The sequence below is a fragment of the Gossypium raimondii genome, chromosome 10 (genome assembly GCF_025698545.1).
Source record: "Gossypium raimondii isolate GPD5lz chromosome 10, ASM2569854v1, whole genome shotgun sequence".
In the NCBI taxonomy this organism is placed as follows: Eukaryota; Viridiplantae; Streptophyta; class Magnoliopsida; order Malvales; family Malvaceae; genus Gossypium; species Gossypium raimondii.
In genome coordinates, this window is record NC_068574.1 from 1,323,417 (window position 1) to 1,348,778 (window position 25,362).

General features: G+C 29.8%; 4 protein-coding genes across 4 annotated transcripts; 2 read left to right on the top strand and 2 right to left on the bottom strand.

Moving 5' to 3' along the window:
- The first annotated feature begins 7,237 nt into the window (after nt 1-7,237).
- Nucleotides 7,238-10,726, top strand: LOC105777993 ((3S,6E)-nerolidol synthase 1). The gene is made up of 7 exons (XM_012601536.2): nt 7,238-7,492; nt 7,572-7,839; nt 8,252-8,630; nt 8,965-9,183; nt 9,752-9,890; nt 9,985-10,233; nt 10,312-10,726. Exons 1-7 carry the CDS (start codon nt 7,301-7,303, stop codon nt 10,624-10,626), a joined length of 1,761 nt encoding a protein of 586 aa, XP_012456990.2. The 5' UTR covers nt 7,238-7,300; the 3' UTR covers nt 10,627-10,726.
- A 7,653-nt stretch (nt 10,727-18,379) lies between these two features.
- LOC105777994 (pentatricopeptide repeat-containing protein At3g13150) lies at nt 18,380-19,901 on the bottom strand. The gene has a single exon (XM_012601537.2). It carries the CDS (start codon nt 19,818-19,820, stop codon nt 18,675-18,677), a length of 1,146 nt encoding a protein of 381 aa, XP_012456991.1. The 5' UTR covers nt 19,821-19,901; the 3' UTR covers nt 18,380-18,674.
- Nucleotides 19,902-21,291: 1,390 nt separating this feature from the next.
- Nucleotides 21,292-22,662, top strand: LOC105777995 (transcription factor DYT1). The gene is made up of 4 exons (XM_012601538.2): nt 21,292-21,510; nt 21,602-21,778; nt 21,850-22,026; nt 22,549-22,662. Exons 1-4 carry the CDS (start codon nt 21,292-21,294, stop codon nt 22,660-22,662), a joined length of 687 nt encoding a protein of 228 aa, XP_012456992.1.
- A 1,127-nt stretch (nt 22,663-23,789) lies between these two features.
- On the bottom strand, nt 23,790-24,334 carry LOC105776047 (uncharacterized). Its single transcript, XM_012598514.2, has 2 exons — nt 23,920-24,334; nt 23,790-23,842 (listed from the first exon to the last, which is right to left on the bottom strand). Exons 1-2 carry the CDS (start codon nt 24,332-24,334, stop codon nt 23,790-23,792), a joined length of 468 nt encoding a protein of 155 aa, XP_012453968.1.
- Nucleotides 24,335-25,362: the final 1,028 nt, after the last annotated feature.

The window sequence follows — 25,362 nt, forward strand, 5'->3', positions numbered from 1 at the left end:
ATAACACTTGTATGCTTACCTATTCACTTTTAAGCACATCAAGCAGTTCGGTTGAGAGTCTTAATACCCTAGTGGACCCATGCTTCTAATTTTGTCAAATATGCCACATTCACGTGAACTGAGCTAAGCACAAATGAAATCTATTCAAGGCCCAAGTCAATGACCCAAGTAGAAAAATAGTTTCATATAACAATACATGGAACAAGTAGCAACAAAAACCCACAACAAGACCAATCGATCAGAAATCGGTAGTTCGATCAATTCGATGACCGATTCAGTTTTTAAAGTCATGGTTGGATCCTCATTACAAACTTATATGAAGAAGTTATATTGATGGGTTAATATAATATTTAGTCCTTGGAATTGGTAATTGAGAAAGGGGAATGAATTTACAAGCACAAGCATTAATCTTAAACTTCACACTAATCAATTTAAAACCCAGACAAATTTGAACCCTGTGTGTTGGCTTGATGGTCAGTGTATTCACCGCTCTAAGTGTGACCTAGGTTCGAGTTGCGCTAAACGTGTTATGTTAGGGCTGTACCCTCCTCTTGTAATTCATTAAAAAAAACGCACACAAATTTATTACTCAACTAGAAATGTAATTAATATACATACATACATATAAGAGTTCATGTATCAAATAAAATCTTTTATTTTCTTAAAATACTTTTACTGGTCAAATTTTGTTATTAGACCCTATATTTTGCATAAATTATAGATTTAATACATGTACTTTAATTTGATCAAATTTAGTTCATGTACATTTTAAATTTTAGTCATAACCAAACATTATTAGTAAAGTTATAGAATTAGTCCATGTTCTTCAACTAGATCATTTTATTCCTATATTTTTCAAATTTCAAAATTTCAATCTTAATACAAAACAATCGTTAAATACATTAACTAGTTTTTTTATGAATAATATGTGGAAATAGAAATGTAACATGGAATTAAAAATGCGATAATATGTTTGTCATATCACATCTTGAAAATAATAGGACTTAACTTAAGGATTAAATCACTTTTTGGGTTTGACTTAGCAACATTTCTCACATTGGAGCTCGAACTTTTTTTTGTTCAAGTTAGGCCATAAACTTGGAAATTGTTCCCACATTAGGGTCTAAACTTTTTTTATTCAAGTTAGGTCCTGAACTTGGCAATTGTTCCCACATTGGGGCCTAAACCTTTTTTTTTTGTTTAAGTTAGACTCTGAATTTGGCAATTGTTCTCACATTAGGGCTTGAACTTTTTTTTAGTCCAAGTTAGTCCTTGAAAATCCTAGAGTTCTAGCCCCAACGTAAGAACAATCGTCAAATGCATGTCCTAATATGGGAACAACTGCCAACTTTAGGTACTAACTTGGACAAAAAAAGTTCAAGCCCCAATGTGAAAATAGTTGCTTAGTTTAGAGACTAACTTGAACAAAAAAAAATTTAGACCCCAATGTGAGAAAAATATTCAAGTTCAAATCTCAAATAATGATTTAACCCTTAACTTAATGATTTTAATACGTGCCCTTTGGTTAGACTAAAACTTCAAAATTCTAAAAATATAGAAACTGAATATAAAAACTAAATTCACAATTTATACATAATACAGGGACTAATAATACAACTTAACCTACTTTTATCAAACATACTAAAATTGTTCCCGATAATATAGTTTTACTACGTAACTAGTGCCGTGTTTTTAATATTAAAAACAAGTTCGCTAATTATCTTGTCGGGCTTCATGAATGTTCCAAAACTCTTGCCATGGACTGCATTAACTAACGTGGTCTTATATTAGTGGTATTACAGGAATCTAACGTGGTCCTTTAAATATCCACATAATTCAAAACATTTTTTCCCTTTCTATTCTCTTTTCATTTTTTTTCTCTTCTTTCATTTTCAATTATGTGACGTTGACATGGAAATTATGTCTGCATTTACACCATTAACGTCAAGCAATGATACAGTGACTAAAATTTTACAAATTGATAATGTTAGTGATTAAATAAAACGATATTATAAATATTTTCTTTAAAAATTAATATATCTTTTATTTTTCCCATAAATACCCAAGTTTATCCTTCCTTCAAGCACAATTAAATTCCCAAATTTTCTTTATTTTCGTTGTTATAATAAATATCAATAATAATGATAGAATGATCGCAAAGCAATAAGAATTATCATTGAATAAAAGTTAAAAGGGTCAGGTCAACATATCATCACATGTTGTTTGTGCAATGATGACACTAAAATATCAGTGGTTACAAAACGAAAAATATCTAACGGTTGTAAATAAAATGATTCTCACTAATGACTTATCATTAAATTCAATCTAAGATTAATAAGTGCTGAGTATAAGTGTTGAGGGACAACCATGAACCCCGAATATGGGCTATAAAATAGACATGAATGATATAAAAAAATTCACTGCGATAATTTTTAGCATAGATATTAGTATAGTCGTCAACTACAATATCAAATGAAGGAATTATATTAACGTTTTGGTTAAATTTTGTTATTAATCTTTATACTAGATGTAAGTTGTGTTTTTTATTTCTATATTTTAATTTAATCATTTTTAGTTTTAGTTCTTTTGGAATTTTGAAATTTTAGTCATAACCAAATGTGAGCTATTAAATTAATTTTCAAAATCTTATGTGATAAAAAAGGAGGCAAATCAAGGGCCAAGCAAAAGCCACCCTTGAATAAAGTGGGTTTATTGCAATTTTAGATCCTCATGTTGTTTTTGTAATACAATTTAATCCTCGGATAAATTTTTAAGTTCCCTTTTTGACAACTTATTATTTTCCTGGCTACCAACCAAAATTTCCTAACTTCATGGAGATAAACATATTGTCATATGTGTAATGTCATGTTAACTTTCTATTTTCACATATTACTAAAACACACACAGTTAATGGGTTTAACGGCTATTGTTTGCTTCAAGATTGGAATTTTAAAATTTAAAAAAGTATAGAGACTAACAATAATTAAATTAGAGAACATTAACTAAATCTACAACTTTACAGATCATACAAAATCAACAAAAAAATTAATTAAACAAATTTAATTATTGCTAAAAGTTTAAAATTTAAATTCATAAGGGAAGAAATTGAACCCATAAACACATCAACGTTATCCATGCGGTGTCTTTAACATGTAATTAACGTTGGTTGGTGCTTCCTTAAACCTGTTGGTGATAATGACATTTCCTTTCCCTTTTCAAAAATTGATCCAAACAAGTGTTTCTCGTTGTCTATTATACATACTTTCAATTCTCGTTAATTATCAAATTTATTAAGTGTTGTTATTTCTAAAATTTGATACAGGAATCGTATATATGTAAGGTCATGTTAATTTGTTATTTTCATATACTTATTAAAAATTTAGTTAATAGATTAAGGACTGTCATTTGCGTTGAGACTGAAATTTTAAAATTCAAAAAGATATGGATTTAGAATGATTAAATTGAAGAATATAGGCTAAATCTACAACTGTACGCATAGTATAAGACTAGTAATTAAATTTAAACAAACAAATTACACTATTGTTTTATGGGTGAGGACTAAAATTTCGAAATTCAAAAAGTGTATAAACTAAAATTGATCAAATAAAAATATAAGGATTAAATTTACAACTTTCATGAAATAGAAGAACTAAGAGACAAGGTTTAACCTTGTTCTTTTAACATTAATATCATTATAGATTTTTATCATATCTACTCTTTTTTGATACAATGTCTAAAACTAATCATTGTCCGTCCCCAACCCCAAACTCTTAAATAGGAGAATAATACGTTTCAGCATACTCGACCCCATGTTCTCCTGCACTGGCAACAATATCGATACTAATAACCTATTTTTAAAAGAAATAGTATTTATGGACTTGGGGTGTTTTCTTCCCCGACGAATCCACCAAAATCCTGTAAGCGTTTTGAGTGTGCGCTTTTAATGAATTTGTGCTTATCTTTGAATTGATAATTAAGTTTGTACCTTAGAGCAGAATTCTCCCTTTTTAACTTTTTTTTAAAAGTAGGGATGACGATTGGAAGAATCTAAGTTCATAGATTTTATATTAACTTAGTTTAGTTTTAAAAATTAATATTTACGTACAAATAATCTATGCCATTAAATCCTCTATGCTTTAGAGCGTGTCCTTTTGACATGCCATTTAGATTTCCATATCCACCAAAATCCTATATGCTTTTGAGCCTGTGCTTATCTTGAAATGCATCATTATATGTGTTAAAAAGTGGGGATGACGGTTGGACCCATTGATGTTATATTAGGTTACGTCTTACAATAACAGCCTACAGTACAGTTATAGATATTCCCCACCAAAACATCATGAAAACGTGGAACAAGAAAGAAAAGAATCTAGGAAAAAAATTTAAAATATAATCCATATATTTTTATTTTTAGCAATTTAGTTGGTCTACTTTTTAGATTTTAAAATTTAAATTTAACTTTTATCATTATTAGTTTTTGTTAAATTTGCTGCTTTGATATTTTGAAATAATAAAAAACTTATTTTATAGCCATAACATTACAATTAACTTGAATTTATCAAATAATAATAATGTTAGCAATTGAACATGAATTTTAAAATCTAAAAATTAAAGAGACTACATTTCATGAAACAAAATATAAAGTCTAAATTCCAAATTTTCAAAAGTTGAAGAACTTATGACATATTTTAACTAAGAATTTCAAGAAAAAGGTAAAACAAAATCTGAATATGAACCATAAAATGGACATAAAAATATATTTAAAGAAACCTATAATATGTATTTATTGTTTTCTTTATTAAAATTTTTGGTTTATCTTAGCAAGTTGAATTATAAATATTTTTAAAAATAAAGGTACAATTTTGTTTATTTTATTACGGTATAATGTCAAATTTAATCCTTAATATATTAATTTGACTCTCATTATTTTAATTAAATTTGATTTAATAAAAATATATATAATGTCAAAGGATTCCGCCTACCTTCGTCAGCACTGTCCTCGGCCGAAATTTACACGTGTTCAAAACTCAAGTCCATTGCATTTCTCCTATTTTAACAAATAATCCTATATAGACCCTTTTAGCATTCTTTCTTTGGTATATAAAATTCAACAAAACACTTTGATCCAAATCCAAGAACAAGTTTCCCAAATGGCTTCATTTTCTAAAGTTTTCTGTACATCACCCAATTCCCCCATTGCCATTAACAAAACTTCACGAATCAACAGCAATCCTCCTTCACTAAATACTTTACTAAAAATATAATTATAATTTACGAATTTATCCCAAATAAATAAAAATATTCATGTATTTAATTTTTATAATAAAAATTAGTCGTAACAAATATTAGGATTAGATATTTAATAATAAAATTTAATTGATTATTTTAAATTATTATTTTAATTGAAAGTAGAATTGTTTTAAATTTGTATTGCATATAATTTCTAAACATAATAATGCATATATAAAATTATGGATATATAAAACTTGTTTTGGAATAAATTTACAAAAAAAAAACACACACACTTGAATTCATGTTTGGTTTTAGCTAAAAGCTATAACCCATAGGCAGACTAACCTACAATTTCTACACAGAGTAAATGGAACAAATTTACCCGTATTCAACAACAAAAATAACAAGTATTTCATACAAATATAAGTGCTAAGTCAATTTTTTACGTTTATTACTAGACTAATATCCTAAAACAATATAAACAGGGTTAATTTTATCTGAATATTTTTTAACTTTCCAATTTACATGAGAAAGTAATTTTCCCACATTTTATCATCGAACCACATTGTTATGTTCATAAGAAAGTAAATAAAATTTGATATCCCAAATGTTGAAATCACTTTCCAATTAATTAAATTGTTAGGAAAATAACTATTTTCCGACATACTAAATAGCTACCATAATGTAAACATTGCTATTTATTTCCTTTTCTGATAGAACCTTGTATAATATATATATATCTATGTATGAATATGATAAATCATTGTTTGGGTCAAGACTGAAATTTTAAATTTCAAACCAACTCTAAAAATATAGAGAATAAAATTTATTAAATAAAAATATAAAAACTAAATCCATAACTTTCACAAAATACATGAACTGATAGACAGAAATTAATCTAGTTTTAAAAATTAATACTTACATACTTATAATTATTTCCACAAATAATCTATGCCATTAAATTTCTATATCCACCAAAAATCCTATATGCGTTTGAGCGTGTGCTTGTAATAAATTTGACATGCATGATTTTATTTCCCAAATAGTCTCTGCCATTTGGGTTTCCATATCCACCAAAAGCCTATATGCTTTTGAGCCTGTGCTTATCTTGAAGTGCATCATTATATGTGTTAAACAGTGGTGATGACGTTATATTATTTTAAATTAGGTTACATCTTAGGCTTTATGGTGAAATGTGAGGAGTAGATTTGTTTTCCCATTGGGCTCTCAAATTATTGTACTCACAATAATAGCCTAAGGTGTGGGCCACATGATACAGTTATAATATTCCCCACCAAATAAAAGCAGAAAGAAAATAATGTACGAAAAAAATTAAAATTTAATCCTTATATTTTTATTTTTAGCAATTTAGTTTGTTTATTTTTAGATTTTAAAATTTAAATTTAATTGTTGTTATTATTAATTTTATTAAATTTGTTGCTGTGATATTTTAAAATAAAAGTAATATTGTAATTAACTTGAATTTATCAAATACTAATGTTAGCAATTCAACATGAATTTTAAAATCTAAAATTAAAGAGACTAAACTTCATGAAACGAAATATAAAGTCTAAATTCAATTTTGATATATTTTAACTAAGAATTTTAAGAAAGAATTATAGAAAAAGGTAAAAGAAAGTTGGACATAAAAATATATATAAAAAACCTATAATATGGATTTATTGTTTTTCTTTATTGAAAAATTTTTGGTTTATCTTAGCAAATTGAATTATAATTTTTTTTAAAAAATAAAGGTATGATTTTGTTTATTTTATTAAGGTATAATGTTAAATTTAACCCTTAATATTTATATATTTGTATTAATTTGACTCTTATTATTTTAATTATAAGTTTTATAAACTAATAATAACTCAGAAGTCTAAGGTTTCCGCCTACCTTCGTCAGCACGGTCCTCGGCCGAAATTTACACGTGTTCAAAATTCAAGTCCCTTGCATTTCTCCTATTTTAACAAATAATCCTATAAATATAGACCCTTTTAGCATTCTTTCTTTGGTATATAAAATTCAACAAAACACTTTGATCCAAATCCAAGAACAAGTTTCCCAAATGGCTTCATTTTCTAAAGTTTTCTGTACATCCCCCAGTTCCCCCATTGCCATTAAAAAAACTTCACGAATCAACAGCAATCCTCCTTCATCATTGTCCATGATCCCTAGATGTAATGCTTACAAAGAACCCAGTTTCGTTTCTACACCTGTACAACACGTTGATTACAGATATGGGAATCCCAATATCACAGTGAGTTTGTGTTTTCTTTTTAATGGTCTTTCTTTTTTCAATACGGTCCTTGTATTTCAACTGTTTAAATTCTTTACAGGATGAGTTTCTGGATGAATATGCAAGCAAATTGGAGGGGTTCAAGCGAGTATTTAAACTAGTTAGTGAAGACCCTTTACAGGGTTTGACTATGATTGATGCTATCCAACGGCTAGGAATCGATCACCATTTCCAACATGAGATTGAGCAGGTTCTGCAAAGACAGTTTATGTTATCTGCAAATGGTAATGGATTTCATAACTATGACCTTCATGAGGTTGCCCTTCGTTTTCGGTTGCTCAGACAAGAAGGCTACTTTGTCCCTGCAGGTGTGAAAATTTCCATCCTTAGATTAAAGTTTTTGTCCTTTTTGGTTAATAATTCAAACGTTATAATTGAATCCAAAAAATATTTATATTCCATCAATCAGATGTTTTTCGTCAGCTTGGACATTAATTATTCGATTGAATTTAACGAATACGTGGTGTGTATCTATCACATCAACAGTTTATATTTAACGTGTTATCTTCTTTTATTTTCTTTTAACATGTTAGAATATCCAAACTGTCTATAGGGGATGCTTAGTTCACATGGGATTCGAGCTAACATTTAATATTCAAATTAATAGTTAATTTAACGGAGGATTCAATTAAAACAATTTAAAGTTTAGAAACCAATTTAGAATCAAAGTCATAGTATGAGGACCTCTTGTGAAATTAATCTATTGTTTTGTTCATGCAGGAGTGTTCGACAGGTTCAGAGACAGGGAAGCCAGTTTCAGACATGAACATTGCAGGGACATCAAAGGACTAATCGAACTATATGAAGCATCACAACTAGGCATGGATGGAGAAGATATTCTTGATGAAGCAAGAGAATTTAGTTCCCAGTCCCTGAGAAAATGGCGAATGGCCAAAGTGGACCTTTTCTCTGAGAGGGCTATAAGGAACACATTGGACCAACCTTTTCATAAAACCCTATCAAGATTCACAGCAAGAAACTTGTTAGGCACTGATTTCCAAGGCACCAATGGATGGATAAATATCCTCCAAGAACTAGCCAAAATGGATTTCAATCTAGTTCAGTCCTTACACCAGAAAGAAATTGCCCACATTTCCAAGTAAGGTTTATACTTTTTAGGTCAAATTGCAGTTTTGGTCCCTCTACTAGCTCAACTTTAGGATTTACTCCGCTTCTTCCCTCTACTTTATGATATCATTAGTTAGAAACACCCCTTCAGTCATGTTATCACGATGAGTACAAAAAGGGTGTCACCATTTAGACTAATTAATGACATGATAAAAATAGAGGATCAAATTATGTTATATTATAAGAACTAAATTCCAAATTTTAGCATAACAGAAAAACCAAAACCGTAACTTGACATAATCTAAAAGCTAGTTTTACATTATCCAAAAATAAACCCAACTCTAATTTTCTTTTATGTTGTTTAGTTGGTGGAAGCAGCTAGGTTTAGCCAAGGAATTGGAGTTTGCTAGGGATCAACCAATGAAATGGTACATTTGGTCCATGGCATGCCTCACTGATCCAACCTTATCAGAGCAAAGGATTGATCTCACAAAGCCCATTTCCTTAATCTACATAATAGATGATATTTTTGATGTTTATGGGACACTTGATGAACTCACTCTTTTTGTGCAAGTTGTGGAGAGGTAAATGATGCACCATACATTTAACATATCATCTAATTAATATCAACATTATTAACATCTTAATTTAAAATTGGAATATGTATGTATATATATATATATCTAATTTTCACAACCTTTTGGAATTTTCCTTTTCATCTTATTTCCTTTTCCTTTCTTGGTAATCCTTTGAATTTTTTTGTTTGATGTATATCAATCATCTTTTTATGAAAATTATTGTCTTTTGGTCTCCTTTCTTTTCTTCCTTTTCTAGTTTTCATATATTCCTCTTATCAAATTAGATATTTTCAAATTTCTTCATTTATCTTAACTATTAAAACTGGGTCTCATCTCACATTATTTAATACCTTTAAAACTTTAAGAATTTTGAAATTTCATAGTTGAATTTCACTATATGTGAATACTATGTTTATTATTTCGTTATATATTATAATAATTATTGTATTTACGCTATGATTGTATCTATAACATAAAATTATATTATTTATGATATACACTTTAAAGTGTAATAAAAAATATATATGCATGATTTCAAGTTGATGAAATTATTGATTTAATTAATTGCATGTAGGTGGGATTATGCTGCAAGTGATAAGCTACCTTATTACATGAAAATATGCTTCAAAGCTCTTGATGATATCACTAATGAAATTAGCCAAAAGGTGTACAAGGAACATGGTCGGAACCCTATCAACTCCTTAAGGAAAGCTGTGTGTATATGCCAATAGAACTCTTTTTTTTTTTTTTTTTTCATGTCTTTTACGGTCCATCGTAATCACAGCTAATATTATATATATTGGACAGTGGAGCACCTTGTTTAGAGCATTTTTGGTAGAAGCACGATGGTTCGGTTCAGGGAATTTGCCAAAAGCTAATGAGTATTTGGAGAATGGGATCATTAGCTCAGGTGTACATATAGTTTTGGTTCACATCTTCTTCCTCCTTGGCATTGGCTCGACTGATCAAAATGTGGAACTTATTGACAACAATCCATCCATAATCTCATCCACTGCTACAATCCTTCGTCTATGGGATGATTTGGGAAGTGCCAAGGTACATACATCAACTGTTAAACTTATAAAAAATTATGATTAATACAATACTAATACTTATCTTCTATATTAATTGTAGGATGAGAATCAAGATGGACATGATGGGTCCTATATTGATTGCTACATGAAAGAGAATCAAGGCATTGAAGTTGAAAATGCTAGAAAACATGTTATCAACATGATTGCCAATGAATGGAAATTGCTTAACCAACAATGCATTTTCCAAAAATCATTTTCCATGACTTTCTGCGAGGCTTCTCTAAATATTGCAAGGATGGTCCCTTTGATGTATAGCTACGACGAAAATCAATGCCTTCCAAGCTTGGATAAGTACATGAAATCACTTCTCTATCAAAGTATACCCATGAAAACTCTTTTACCGACAAAATTGTAAACAAACAAAAAAAAAAATCATTTGTTTCAAAATTATGATTTTTTTTTATAATTAAACTATCTTTTATATTTATTTTATGGTACATGAAAATCTTTTTGAAGATCGTGATTGTTCCTCCTAATAATGTTACTTTTAGGATTTGAAATTCGTATCTTAATAAATTGTTAACTATTCTTTAAGTTTTACGCACAGTTCATTTCATAGTTGAAATGAAAACAGAAACCTAAATTGATTTCATCATAAAATACAATCAAACCTTTGCAAAAAGGCTAAAATATGCCTACTTTTCGAAAAATAGGAATTTAGTCATTGTAGTTGTATTTTTAAGAATTTTGTCTCTCTACTTTTCAGATTTTAAAAATTAGGTCCAACTGTTAACACTGTTAATTTTTTTTGGGTTAAATTGGTTGCTATGACATTTTAAAGTAAAAAAGCTACTCACTTAGTAGCCATGTAATTAAAAAGAGATGTTGTTATTAAATTGAATTTAACAAAACAATTGGACATGAATTTTAAAATTTAAAAAAGTAGATAAATTAAATTCTTAAAAATACAAACATAGGGACTAAATTCTTAATTATTCAAAAAATGAAGAACAGTAGGCATGTTTTGACCTTACAAAATCCCACATTGAATTGCAACACACTAGGTAGGTAACGGAGTATTAACATCATGAAAGCAACAAATGGTTTTTACAAGCAAAGAAAATAATAATTTTGCAAGTCAAGGAACAGGGACCACTTTTTGACGAATTGACAGCAAATGCTAATTTATTCATGTGATTTATGTTGTTCAAGATATTCAAATTTCCTAGTCTACATATTTTTAATTTCTCTTAACTAACGATTTGTAGAAAGGAGTTTTATAAATTTAAGGAGTATTCTCTTTAATCCAATCCATAAATTTGGATTTAGTCTCTCTTCTTGCATCGAATTTTAGGAATTTAATTTTCTAAATACTTGAGTTTATTCAGAGTTTCATTTAATATTCAAATTCAATATTATTTTTTACATCTTGAATTTAAATTAGATTATCCAAATTTAACTCACACCTTGATTTAATATTAAATTAATTTTATAAGGATAATTATTTGATACATTGACGGTGAAATATTTTAACTACATAAGTAGATTTCAGCTTTTACCATGTGTTCTTAAGTTGTATTTAAGATATTTAAAATAAATAAGGCATATGATAAAATCATCACCTCTGTACTAAATAATTACCCTTTTATATATAATTAAAAAATATAATATATTAATAATATATTGTTACAACATAAAATTAGAAAATTTGAAATTAATTATTATTTAATTAAATAAATTATAAATTCCCGCATAACACTAGTAATATTCTCAAAATGTAACAAATAATGAAAAGATTAGCGGTCAAAATTGCTAAGGATAAAACTACACTATGAAGCTTGCTAAAGAGCAGCACTTTGTCAAGGTTAGGCTCTATGAACGTATGTATTCATGACAAGTGAAGCATCTTTGATCTGCCTCGTTATGAACGAGTGTTGAACACTTTTTTGTTCACCTAATTTGGTTCTATTCCATCACCACACCTTTAAGGAGGTCGATCATGTGGGAACATGAACTGTATAAGTGTCAAAACCCTAGGATTAAGGGAGGACTACCTAAAAGGTCTTACGAGTCTTGACACATTTACAATTCTAGCCTTTGAGGATTGCTAGTTTGAGATTGCCTACAACCCGTATGAGAACGCTCATGCAAATTGGTATCGTCAAAAATTTGATTGTCATTTTTTCTAGTTTTCCTTTCCTCCAAAGAGCAAAATCAGGCAAGGGCCTTGTCTCGAAAAAAATGGTTGATTTTTCATTTAATCTTTTCATTTTTTTTATGAGATTACTTTTACTCTTCAATAATTTATGATTCATCTTTGATTCCTCTAAAGTAATTTTTTGACTTTATCTCTGAACAAAACCAAGGCACTAGCAAACCTCATCACGGAAGATGGGTATCGTATGTTGACGGATCAATTAGCAAAATAAGTGCAAAAATTTCCTTAACAGATCCTCTAGGATATAAATGATAATATGACAATATTTTGTATAACTTAATTGTTATAACAGATAGTATCGTACAAAGAAAGTCAAATTAATCAAACCATATCAATGCACGCCACTGACATTTCTTTAAACATGATTGAAACTTGCCCCAACTGAGTTTTCTAGTGAAAAAAATTCAAGAGTTTGCAGCCAAGTTTACAAGTTCTTGATCTTTCTTTCAACAAGATTTCTAGTGGGAACATGGTTTTACTGTCTTGGCTTTGAAAGGAAGCAAGATTAATGGTGAAATAAACGTCTCAAATAATAAGAATTTGCAATTTTGGATCATTCATCAAACAATTTTTAAACGGGGTTGGAGACTGCTCAGTTTTGAAACATCTTGTTAACGTTTGTGTAATTCGAATCCTGTCACTTGTTGAAGAAATAAATATAGCGGTAAAATAAAGGGATCTGTGGGGGCAAGAGGTCGAGGACCATATAGAACCATACTTCTAATATTTGATTTTGATTAGAACATGATTTTTCAATTTTTAAATAGATGTAATCAAAACTCCTCTTGTATCATTCGTTTTTCAACATTAATGAATTTTCTCTTTCTCTACCCATATTTTTTCCAAAAAGATTTTTCACACAAAATCTATTTTCTTTTTATTACTTGCAATCATTCTACTGCCATTATCAATTTTAATTATAGCACATCTTTAATAAATTGTTACTAAATCAATTCTTTCCAACGGTCAGTAAGTGGTTTGATGAAAGTTTAGAGCTTGAGCTCATTTAAATTCTTAATTATTGCCACCTTTCAACGATATTTTTACCTTAGTTTTCCCTTTTACGGAAAAGCAAAGCACTTTTTCCTATATAAAAATATTCTAAAATTTTTTTAATTATGAAAATAACCTATTTTTCTGATTAAATGTGTTTTTTTTTTAATTTAAAATTTTAAAAAAATATATTTTATATGGTGGAGCCATATAGAATGGCGCCAACAGAGTACTGTATGTTTTTTTAAATGTGTTTTTTTTTTAAATCTAAAAATTTCAAAAATGATATTTTGTTTTGGTGAGCTATTCTCGATGCTATTATCTTGTAGTGCAACATGAGCGACTTTCTTGGTGTTATTATCTTGTAGCTTGGGTGCTGCAGATATTGATGATCTCACCCGTGCGGTTCAATTTGGAATTTTTTGAAACCTCAAACATCCCGTTGACCCAGGGAATCCCAAATAATCTACCCGTTGGCTGCTTAACCAATTTGAACCAGTTATCGTCCTATTGTTGGAAAAATTGCATTTTATGGGAGATTTGAGGCATACTCTCAATAGGTAAAGGTGGAGAGTTAAATCAAAAAATTATGGTTTCATATTCTACTCCATGAGACCTTTATAACGGTATATCATATGCTTAAAATGGTTGAGTGATGAATGAGAAATTGATGCTCAAAGTAAGCTACTTGGAAATATTTGTTGAGGAAAAGTAAAGGCTTATATCTCGCATTGGTTAAATACCAAGTGTGAGATGTGTTTATATATGGGAACCCTCTTAAAAAGTGATTGAATGACAAACCTTGGAATCTTGCCTCGCACGTAGGGGGTGCAAGTTCAAACTTGACGGGGTGGGGTGCACTCGCACGACGTGGGCGACGCGAAATGTCTGGCTCAAAGCGGACTTGCAAAATTTTTTTCCTCAACAGACAAAATCTGTTTATATAATGACATTTATCTTATTTATTTGATTCCAATCAATTTGATTTAATTTCCAAAATTCCAACATTCTCAATTCCTATAAAAGGTTATAAATTTTGTAGAATTTGACACACTCTCAAACTCTCTCATACCGAATTTCTGTTGCTCTCAAAATTCCTCTTTTCCTCTCCGTATTTTTCAAACGTTCCAATGATAGAAAAATGTATCGTTTGTTCGTTGATAACTGCAGTGCAGAGGTGCTACTGCTTTGATCATTGTATTGTTGTATCCTGGGAGATATTCGACTAATGTTTCTCCAAGTACCGTAGGAGCAACCGAATTTATCTTAAAGAGACTGTGTTAAACAGGTCTCAACGTTTTGTAAATCTTTATTCTTATATTCGATTTCAACTTTTGTTACGGTTTTTATTGATTTACGTATTTGATAAATTAAATATAAAGTATTCTATTTATATTTTACATTATATATAAATATGTGTTTATTTATATTTAAATATTTTGTTCACTAACATGTTTTCTCCAACACCTACCACAGCCAACGAAAAGACTTATACAACCAATTTGAACCCGTTATTGAATAAATTACTTGCAATCGAAAATAACCATTAAATTTACCGGTGTCAGAGCTCAATCGGATTATCGTTAAACAAAACATACCTTCAAATTAAAAAATTTACTAAATAAATAAAAACACAAATATATAAAAAAAAATGCTCCTCATCTCTCTCCCATTTATCCTCTAACAAAATATAAGCAAAAAAAATAAAATTACTTCGACTCAAATTGATCTGCCATTGAGGGTTTTATATATCAATTTGGTCACGCCAAAGATAATGACTCCACCAAATAAAATATTATTTTTTATATTTAATTTAAATAAAATATTTTTTATAGTTTTAAAATTTAAATAAACGAAAAAACCACCAATAAGAAAACATTTTATTTATGGTTTTAAAATAAGAAAAAAAAAGAAAAAAGTACACTGGCACGAATTAGAAACCAGTAGCGCCAAATTATTTGGCTCCACAAAAAAAAGATTTATTTTTTAAAGCCCGTAAATTTTTCAGAAATAGCAGTATTTCTCTAGTATTTATATAGGTGATGTCATTCTACATGGCTCTACCAAAAAAATAATTTTTTTATCCCGTTTGCTGACGTAACATGTTAGTGGCACCAAATTCATTGGCTCCACCAATTTTTACTGTAGATTTTAGGTTATTTTCGAATTTAATCAGAAAAATAAGTCATTTTTATAATTATTCAAATTTTTAGGATCATTTCTATAAAAAAAAGCCTTTCTCTTTCAATACAACTTGTCGGCAGAACTTGGATCGAGCCTATCCATAATACAAATATTATATACAACTGTTCAATCTAAATAAAAATATTGTCAAAACTTTTTCAATTCAAATTCATTTAAATTCCTTTATATATATATATTATAATTATTCTATATTTAATAACTATATATATTATACTATTTTATTAAAATTCTAAATATAAATAAATTAATATATTATAATATAATATATATGACAAAAAATAATATATTATAAACTTAAAAATCTGTGAAATTAAATTGTTTTGAAAATTACAGTTGAAAATTGATTTTTTAAAAATGAAATGAAATCACATAATAGAACATATTTCATTTGTGGTAGGAAAAGGAGTTGGGTTAGGAGACACAGTGGTACGTTTTAATTTTATGTGTTTTGATTTTCAATTATTGTTATGGAAAAAACCAAATCAAGGGGCCCCATGGTGCAGGTGGAATCTTGCTGCGTATATGAAAGCCAACATTATTTAATGCAAGAACATGTGCTCCTTGCAATTATTGTACTACGACGTATAAAACTTAAAATCTTTTTTTATACAAAACCCTATTTTCACCTATAATCCCTTTCTATTCTTTTCAACATTAATTTAAACTATTAGTTAGTTTATATTTTGATCACTTAATTTTAAAAAAGTTACAAAATTGTCATTAGACTATTTAAAAGTTTTCATTTAAGTCACCGAGTTGTAGTATGACATTCTCTATTCGTACCGTCTGCACCTATCAAAAGCTCTTCTTCCCCATTCCTTCTACAAATCCATATTTTCATGAATTAAGAACGTCACGAATTTGTGAATCAAAATCCAAACAGCTTTCTTCTCTAATATCTGACATTGTCCATCAAATCAACTTGGATTTAAGATATGTACTTTTACTTCTTGTTGGGTATTAAACCATCGTACTAATTATTGAATCATTACTTAAAGTTCACTAGCCGAACTTTAAAAAAAGGTTAAATTTTGCTATTAATCTATGTACTTTGCAACAATTGTGGACTTAGTCCCTATACTTTATTTGATCAATTTTAGTCCCTAGAATTTTTCGAATTGGTAAATTTTAGTTCTTGTACTTTTCAGATTTTGAAATTTTAGTCCTCGCCCAAACAATAGCAATTAAACTTGTTTGATTAAATTCAATTATTAGATTTAATCCATTTTCTCTAAGTGCATCATTCTAAGTCATCATTCTAAGTCCCTATACTTTTCAAAATTTGAAATTATAATCTTAACACAAATGGCAGTTGATAATCCATTAATTGAGTTTTTAGTGAGTAATATGTGGAAACAATAAGCTGACATGACATTACACATATGATAATATGTTTGGCACATTAGATTTTGGAAATAGAAGAACTTTACTTAATGGATTTAACCATTATTGTTTTTGTGAGGATTGAAATTCTAAAATTTTGAAAGTATAGGGACTAAAAATGACCAAATAAAAGTACAGGGGTTAAATCCAAAATTTTTACTAAATATAGGGCTAATAGTAGAGTTTAACCAAAAAAAAAACTTAACAGCCAATTACTTAAATATAAACTTTCGAATAATTCAGCGACCATTTTATAAGCTTTTGAAGTTGAATAATCAAAACGTAAAGTTACTAATAATTCAACACGGCGAGTGTAGTGTACCATTAACTTTTAACATACAAAGTGAATAAAAAATGTTATTATAAAATTCCAATACATGTATTATATTAGTAAAGTAATGACTCCACCGCCCAAATAGTTATTTATAACTTCTAGTAAACATTTTAATTCAAGCCACCATAATCTCAATTGTAAAACATATTTTCATGCCAAAACTTTTAATAATATTTGTGAAAAATAAATAAGAGCTTCAACATTCGAATGTTGAACAACATAATTATTATATATTTGTGTTACAAATTCATAAAGTTATTTGTTAAACCTATCCAATATTAAGCTCTTACTAGATTGAAGGTTCTCTAATATGAGGCCCAAACCACATATAAAAGAACAAACATAGGGCTAATACCATCAAATGTCCCAAATTACAATCATATCATAAATTTCAAAACATTCTGATTGAATTCTCAAAATATTAATATTGTATTAATAAAGTCCTTTCGTTAACTTAATTGTCAACTTAAATATTAAAATATTAGTTCGGATATTTTCTAGAGTATATTTGAAACACAATAATCAAATTGTAATGTACTTCCCATGTAGATAAATTTACCATTGGACTGGTTTAAAGCTCCCAAGCACATTTTTCAAGTTGCTTAGTTGGTATGCATTTCTCTTTATAAAGCCTGTATCTCAATTTCAAATTTATGTATTAAGGTAATTTAATTTCTATTAATTTTGAAATCGAGTAATTAAAGACAATTACTCACTATGTTAGTGTCTTCTATCAATATTACATAATTTTGATCCGTTGATATATACATCTTTTATTAATTTGGTCTTGATTCTAAAAATTCAACAAATTCAACCTTAATATTTACATGTTTACATAAATGTTATGAGCTAACTTTATTAAATCAGGACCAAATTGATAGAAAGTGTACATTTTGAGGACTAAATTTATTATTATACCAACAAATTTCTATACAATTCATGAAATTCATTAAGGTGTGATTAATTGTTCTTAGTTGCTCTCTTTTGAAATTGATCGGGATTAAATTGTTCCAATTTCTTTTTAGAGGAACCACATTGAGAGAAACTGAAGAAATCTTTTGACCTTTTCTTTCAATTGACTTCGAATGAAGCAATTTTAAATGACCATAAGCATGGGGTACAACAGCAATACATACAACACCAGGCAACCATACACAGCAAACTCAAAAGAAAATTATTTTATCCTCTCCAATTCTTTTTGAAGAATCAATAGAATGTTATGAAATTCGAGAGCAATTTAGAATCTGACCCAACAAGAAGATAACATGAACCAAAAAGAAGGTAAACAAAGAGGTGATAAGTAAATTACCTCTTATAGTGTCATTCAAGGTCAAGGGAACCTCAACTTCAAAGCCGATCGCGACAAGCCCGATTCCACGAATTGTATAGCTTCTTCGATCCTCGATTCTGAAACCAATTTATCCATCCATGTAACCCCAGAAATCAACCGTCGATCCATAGCTTCCTTACAAATCTCACTTGCCATTTCAAACTCATTCTTCTTCCTAAGGAATGAAAGAACTTTACAATAAGTAGCCCTATCAGGTTTATAACTTTTCTTCAGTTCACCATACCAATGCTTCACTTGCTCTAAATTCCCTTCATCACAATACCCTGTAATCAAAGCATTGTAACTATGAATATCGGGTTCGATCCCTTTGTTCTTCATTTCTTCAAAGAACTCTACAGCTTCCAATACCTTATTGCCATGAACCAATCCTCTTAACTTCGAGTTATAAGTCCTAATATCAGGAACAACATTCTTCTTTTCCATCAATCCCCAAATTTCATCTCCATCAACAATTCGACCCCTTGAAAAAAACCCATCAAGCAGTGTGTTAAACGTTATAATATCAGGCTCTAATCCTTTCTTCTCCAATGTATCAACCATTGATAATGCTGAATCCATGGAACCCATCTCGCAATAGGCTTTAATAACTGTGTTATAAGAAATCAAATCCGGTTCGATTCCTAACTTTTCAGGTAACTGTTCTAGCAACTCCCCGGCGTTAATGAACTTCTTTGAATGAAGATAAGCTGCCAAAAGGGCATTAAATGAGTTTACCGTACGTTGACATTTCAATTCAGGCATTTCGTCGAACAGTTTATGGGCTTGTTCGTACATGCCAGCTTTCCCATAAAGCGTCATGAGGCGGATTACGAAGCCTTCCTGGGAGATCTCTTCGTACTTCTTTTGGTGTTGGAGGATGTCATCAATCAACGAGAACTGTTTTGCCGACGCGAGGCGGAGAACAGTGTTGAAGTAAGCAGTTCTATTATAGTTGCGGAATTTGCTGGATTTAGAAGATTTCTTGAATCTGTGGACGAGATTTTGGAACTTGGGTACCTCGTCTATGGATTTGGAGGAGGTTATAGCGGCGGCGGTGGGGACGGCCGGATTGGTAGCTGAAGAGCGGGAAGTGTTAAAGAGGCCGGCCAGACGGCGGATGGAAGTGACTTCTGTTGCTTTGCTCATTTCTTTTTCCGTAGGTTAAGAATTTTGGTTAACGAGTTGATTATCAAACTTTAAGGTTAGATAACGCATTAGGGCCGTTGAGTTAGGTTTACATTTATATTTTTTTAATTTGAGCCAATTTGTTTAACTATTTATAAAAAATAAAAAATATAAATACAAAAACATAATAAAATAGTCCTTTTGATGAGTGGTTCGAGCTCGAATTTTTTTTTTAAATCGAGTTTCAATTGGTTCAAAAATTTGTTCTTAATCTCAATTTCTTATTATTACAAGACAACTATACTTATGTATGACACATTAAGCTTAGGGGTGACAAAACTTGAATCACTCAATGGTTCTAGATCGATCTTGTAATATATGGTTTGAGTTTTTGTTTTTATTTAATAAAAGCAAAGGGGTGAGGCAATGTAGGATGGAGTTTTTTTTAGACTATAGATATGAAACAGTTATAGTAATTCATTGCTTTTCTTCTTTCTATCCACGATATAAAATTACTATTTTACTTTTATGTGTGTATATATCATAAAAGGATAAAAATATAAAAATATGTTAAGACCCTAAATTACTAAATTAAGATTTAGCATCAACTCAATTAGTTTTTTAGCAAAATTAAGAGAAATTAATTGTTTTGAAATTTACTTCTAATGTAAATCCATATTGTTTTTGACCTGGGGTAAAATAGAGATGTAAGTATGTAATATCGATAAAAGTTTACGCGTCATAAAATAAAATATACCAATTATAAAACGATGATAAATTTAGCAATATCTGTCCGGACTTGAGTTTAGCATGGCATGGCATGGCATTGCTCATCTTTGTCCTTTAGGGTTTTGAGCTTAGACCATAACAGTTTATACTTTCAAATTGGAAAGTGGAAGGGATTTCATATCTCTGCCCAACCAAAAGACTCACACATTTTGTACTTTTACAGTCAAACAATACTAACTGCTAACTGCCTATAGACATGAAAGTAACACTCACCAACCTTCTATTTTTACAGTTATTGAGCTTTTTAGTTTGATGGGTAAATTTGTCTAATAAAATTAATTAATTATCATGAATGTAATAAGAGGTACAATGAACAAAAGAAATTGTAATAATAGGGTTTTTTGTTTTTTTAAATATTAATACAATACATTTGGATTTGCACATTTGTCCCATATAGACGGGCATGGCTCATAAATAAAATTTGAGTTGGAACGTATTTAAAAGATGTGGATTATAAATTAATATAATGGTAAATTTACATCAACACCCGAGATAAATAAATGATTAGAAGGCTCAAATTTTTTTTCATTGGTGCCTGCCTCCAACAAGAAACATAACTGCCAAGATTCTCTCTCTCAAACGTTGTCCTTGTGACCCTTGTGCTAACCATGCTTATCTATAAATATAATACTTCCAAGTTATATACCTTTCCTGGTGCTACTCTCCATTGTTTTCAACCTTCCAAAATATCCAAAAACACTCCATGGACATGGAATTCCTAACCGAGCTAAACGAACTAGCCATAACCGATCACCAAAGACTTACCGGCGGAAGAATGGGCCGAAGAAAACTCGAAGACGACGACGACAACAACAACAGCAAGGAATTCAAATCCAAAAACCTTCAAGCCGAGAGACGTAGGAGACAGAAACTTAGTGACAGGCTCCTTACACTGCGCTCACTTGTCCCAATCATTACAAATGCAATTACCCAACACACATTCTTATATGTACATTATTATCTTAATATCAATCACATTGTTTATAATTTCGTTTCTTTCCCTTCTTTTTTAGATGAACAAAGCAACGATAATCGATGATGCAATCACTTACATTCAAGAATTACAAAAGACATCACAAGTTCTCAGTGAACAACTGCTCGAAATGGAAGGGTCGTCTGAAGAAAGTGTAATGCCGATGAAACTCGAAATCGCTGTTGCACAACATGATATGAAGAAATGTGGGATAAAGGTTTGTTTTTTTATATGAATCCACATGGTCACATCTTCATTTTGCAAATGATTCTTTTATTATTATTACAGGAAGAAGTTAAGGTGAGCAACATTGATGGGAACAAGTTTTTGATAAAGATTATAGTTGAGAAGAAAAGGGGTTGCTTTACTCAATTGATAGAAGCCATGAATTATCTTGGGTTTGAGCTTAGTGAAACCAATGTCACCACTTTCAGTGGTGCAATGCTTTTTTCATCCTGTGTACATGTAAGTTAAAAGCCTTACCAACATAATTGCAGTTTTTTTCTTGGGTAAAAACACATCTTTAGTCCTCTTCATTTTAATATTAAGCAAATTGGCTCCTCTAAAAAAGTCGGAGTAATTTAATTCTTTTCAATTTTGAAAGGATCACAAATTTGATGTTTTTGGTCAATTATACGTCATTTTACCAATTTAATCCTGATCCTAAAAAATTATCTAAAAATTATAAATTTTAAATATTTAAAAATTAAAAAAAACACCTTTAGCTTCAATATATATATATATATATATAGACAAGATGTGTAAATTTTGAAGACTGAATTTGTTATTGTACCAATTGATGGAAAATATTAAAGCTGTGAGTAAATGGTCTAAGATTCTGATTTTCAAAATTGACCAGAATTAAATTATTTCGAATTTTTTAAAAGAACCAATTTACTCAATATAAAAATTGAGAGACTTGAAAAATCATTTTTCCATTTTTTCTTCTCATTAGTAAAATATGTTACCATTGTTATTAATTTGCAGGGAAAATATGGGGATACTCTCATGGTTGAACACATTGAGGAATTGTTGTCAGAGATGATGAGGAGCATGAAAACAAGTTCTCAATCTGCCATTGAATTAGGGAACACAAATTGAAGAATATAATAGTTTTATATAGCTTTATATATCCAATAAATATACTGAATCATAGCAGCACTAATATGATTTGAAGAATCTTCATTGACTTATAGTTTTATGGTTTGAATTTTTTTTAAAGGATTTAATGAACATTTTATCAATAAATTATAAGCAAATCTTATGAGTTGGAAGATATTATAATTTTATGATTCGATTTTATTATATATATTTAAATTTGAGATCTCAAAAATTTCATTCGTAACGGATTTAGTGAACATTTTATCAATAAACTAGAAACTAATAAATTAATACGATAATTAAGAGAGAAAGATACTCTCATTGCTTCTCTAGTAATCTGCAAGAGTGGTTATCTTCCGATTTATAAAGTGGTAGAAAGTACATTTTTGGGGAGATCAATTGGACGACTTTCTATGGGCTAGCTATTTGGAAAATATGGAAGAATAGTTATCTAGGAGCTCTCAAGAAATTATCAAAAATGCTTTTTTGCTGGGGTAAGCAATGCACATCCGATGGTAAAGGCAAATCCGTCGCGAGGCAAGTCAGGAGAGATGAGTTTTGAACGGGGTGGTAATTGGGTAATTAAGACTACAGACCGACGGAGCGGTGAAGACGTTGTTGCAGGGGTGTCCTCAAAGATGAGAGAGGGGAATGGCTTCTTGGTTTCAAGAGATGCTTGGGTAAATGTCCTATTTTTGATGTTGAACTCCGTGGTATCTGTTGCATGGAAAACAATGTGAAAGAGTCTTGTTTGGCTTTAGTTAGACGTATCGTCAACTATTGGACAGAGTGAAGAATTGAAGATTAACAGAACATATTTCTAGAGAAAGAAACAAAGAAACTGGCGAAAATGAATTTGGACATAAAAGAATGATTACAGTTGTTTGCAAAAAGTCCACTCCTTTTGTTGGCTTAATTTAATCGGTTGTAACTATACTTTAATTCATAAATAAATAAAAAAACACTAAACTAGGAAGCTGTAACTTTCTTTCCAAAAATCTTTTTCATAGAGATTTTGTTATCCTTATTTGATTTATACAATCCTATTTACAAAAATACCCATCTAGAAAAATCCTATTCCATGAAACAAAATCTCCTTTGAATAATAAAATCAATTAAAATTATCTTCACTTCTGAAATTCAAATCCCTTCTTCCAATCACCCTTCCCTTCCATATCTTCTGCATTGAACAACCACAAATAAAAAAATATTATTACTATCGAAACAATACTGACGAAGCATAAAATTATACGTTACCTTGAGTCATGCAAGGAGGAGGGACTTCAAAGAGAGAAATAGAGAGTTGTTTATGAGCAACACCGATATCAAACAACATAACACCAGGTGAAGGATCATTAGCAATAATACATTTTACAGGCAACCATAAAAATAGCTCTTCTTGGGATAATCCTTCAAGCCCCACTAACCCACCATAACTAAGGTTAGCTCTCACCACACGATCAAAATGCACCCTCCCATCAAATTCAGCCATGCATGACTTTTCCAACTCGACTTCCAATCGACCATCAAGGTTAAGCTTATAAGATTTAACATTGTCCGGGAAAATACCGGCAGGCAACCCTCGGCTCCGTAGCAAATCCTGTATGGAAGAAGTGGCCATCAAAGGGAAGAGAAGAAAGAGAGTAATGGGGGTTAAGATGTGCAGAGACATTGTTGGAGATTAGGAAAATGTAGTGAGTGAAATTGTATAATGGAGGTGGTGGAGAACTGAGTAATTATATTGGGTTGGAGTTAACTAATTTAGCTATATATTTGGAGGATGATTATAAAGATTGGTATACTAGTTTTGCCTATAATTATGGTATTCAAAAGATCTATCCAAAAGTACTACGTCAATTTACTAATACTAGTTTTGAGTGAATCACTGATGACGATGCATGTAAGCTTGACTCCCTTAAAATATGGTGAAAATTACAGTAAAAATTAAATTATCCAATCAAGATAGGATTATTTGGTTGACACGTCAGTAAACGAAATGATTTGTAAGGAAAGAAATCATGCTTAATTAAAGGAACATAGAGGTAACTTAATTGAGTTTCAATGTTGTTAGATAAAGATGAAAATAGTTAAATTTTATATAATGCTCATATATTACAATAGAAATGCAAAGCTCTAACAACACGATTAGAATTCAGGCCATACTTGAGATGGTAAACTCTCTGATTTCAAAATTATAAATATATTAAAATCATTTCCAAGTACACTGGCACTTAAGTGAAAAAATTTGATAAACCAAGTTTGGATGTTACAATGCATATTTTTAATCAATTTTTAATATAGTGTACATAATAATTCTAATTATAATTTTCTTACTCCCAAAGAGATAATTGTCCTATAATGATTATTTTAGTTATTAAAATTTATTTGGAATGATGATTAAAGTCTTTGTCTATGTTTAAATAATATAGATCAAATTATTTTTAGTGACTTCACCATCTTTTATTAAAATGTACATCTCCACAACTATTATGAGATAAAAGTATTCATAAATCAAATTAAGTCTAGACCCAATTCCAAAAATAATTTTCAGGCTTAAACCGAATTTTGATCTCATCTAAAATCTAAACTTAAACCCGATCCGAAACTGCTCAATCTAATTCAAGGAAATAAGTAAGACTACCCGATATATGAAGACCTTTGGAATTGCTAGCAACCACAACGAGAAAAGGGATGAATTGT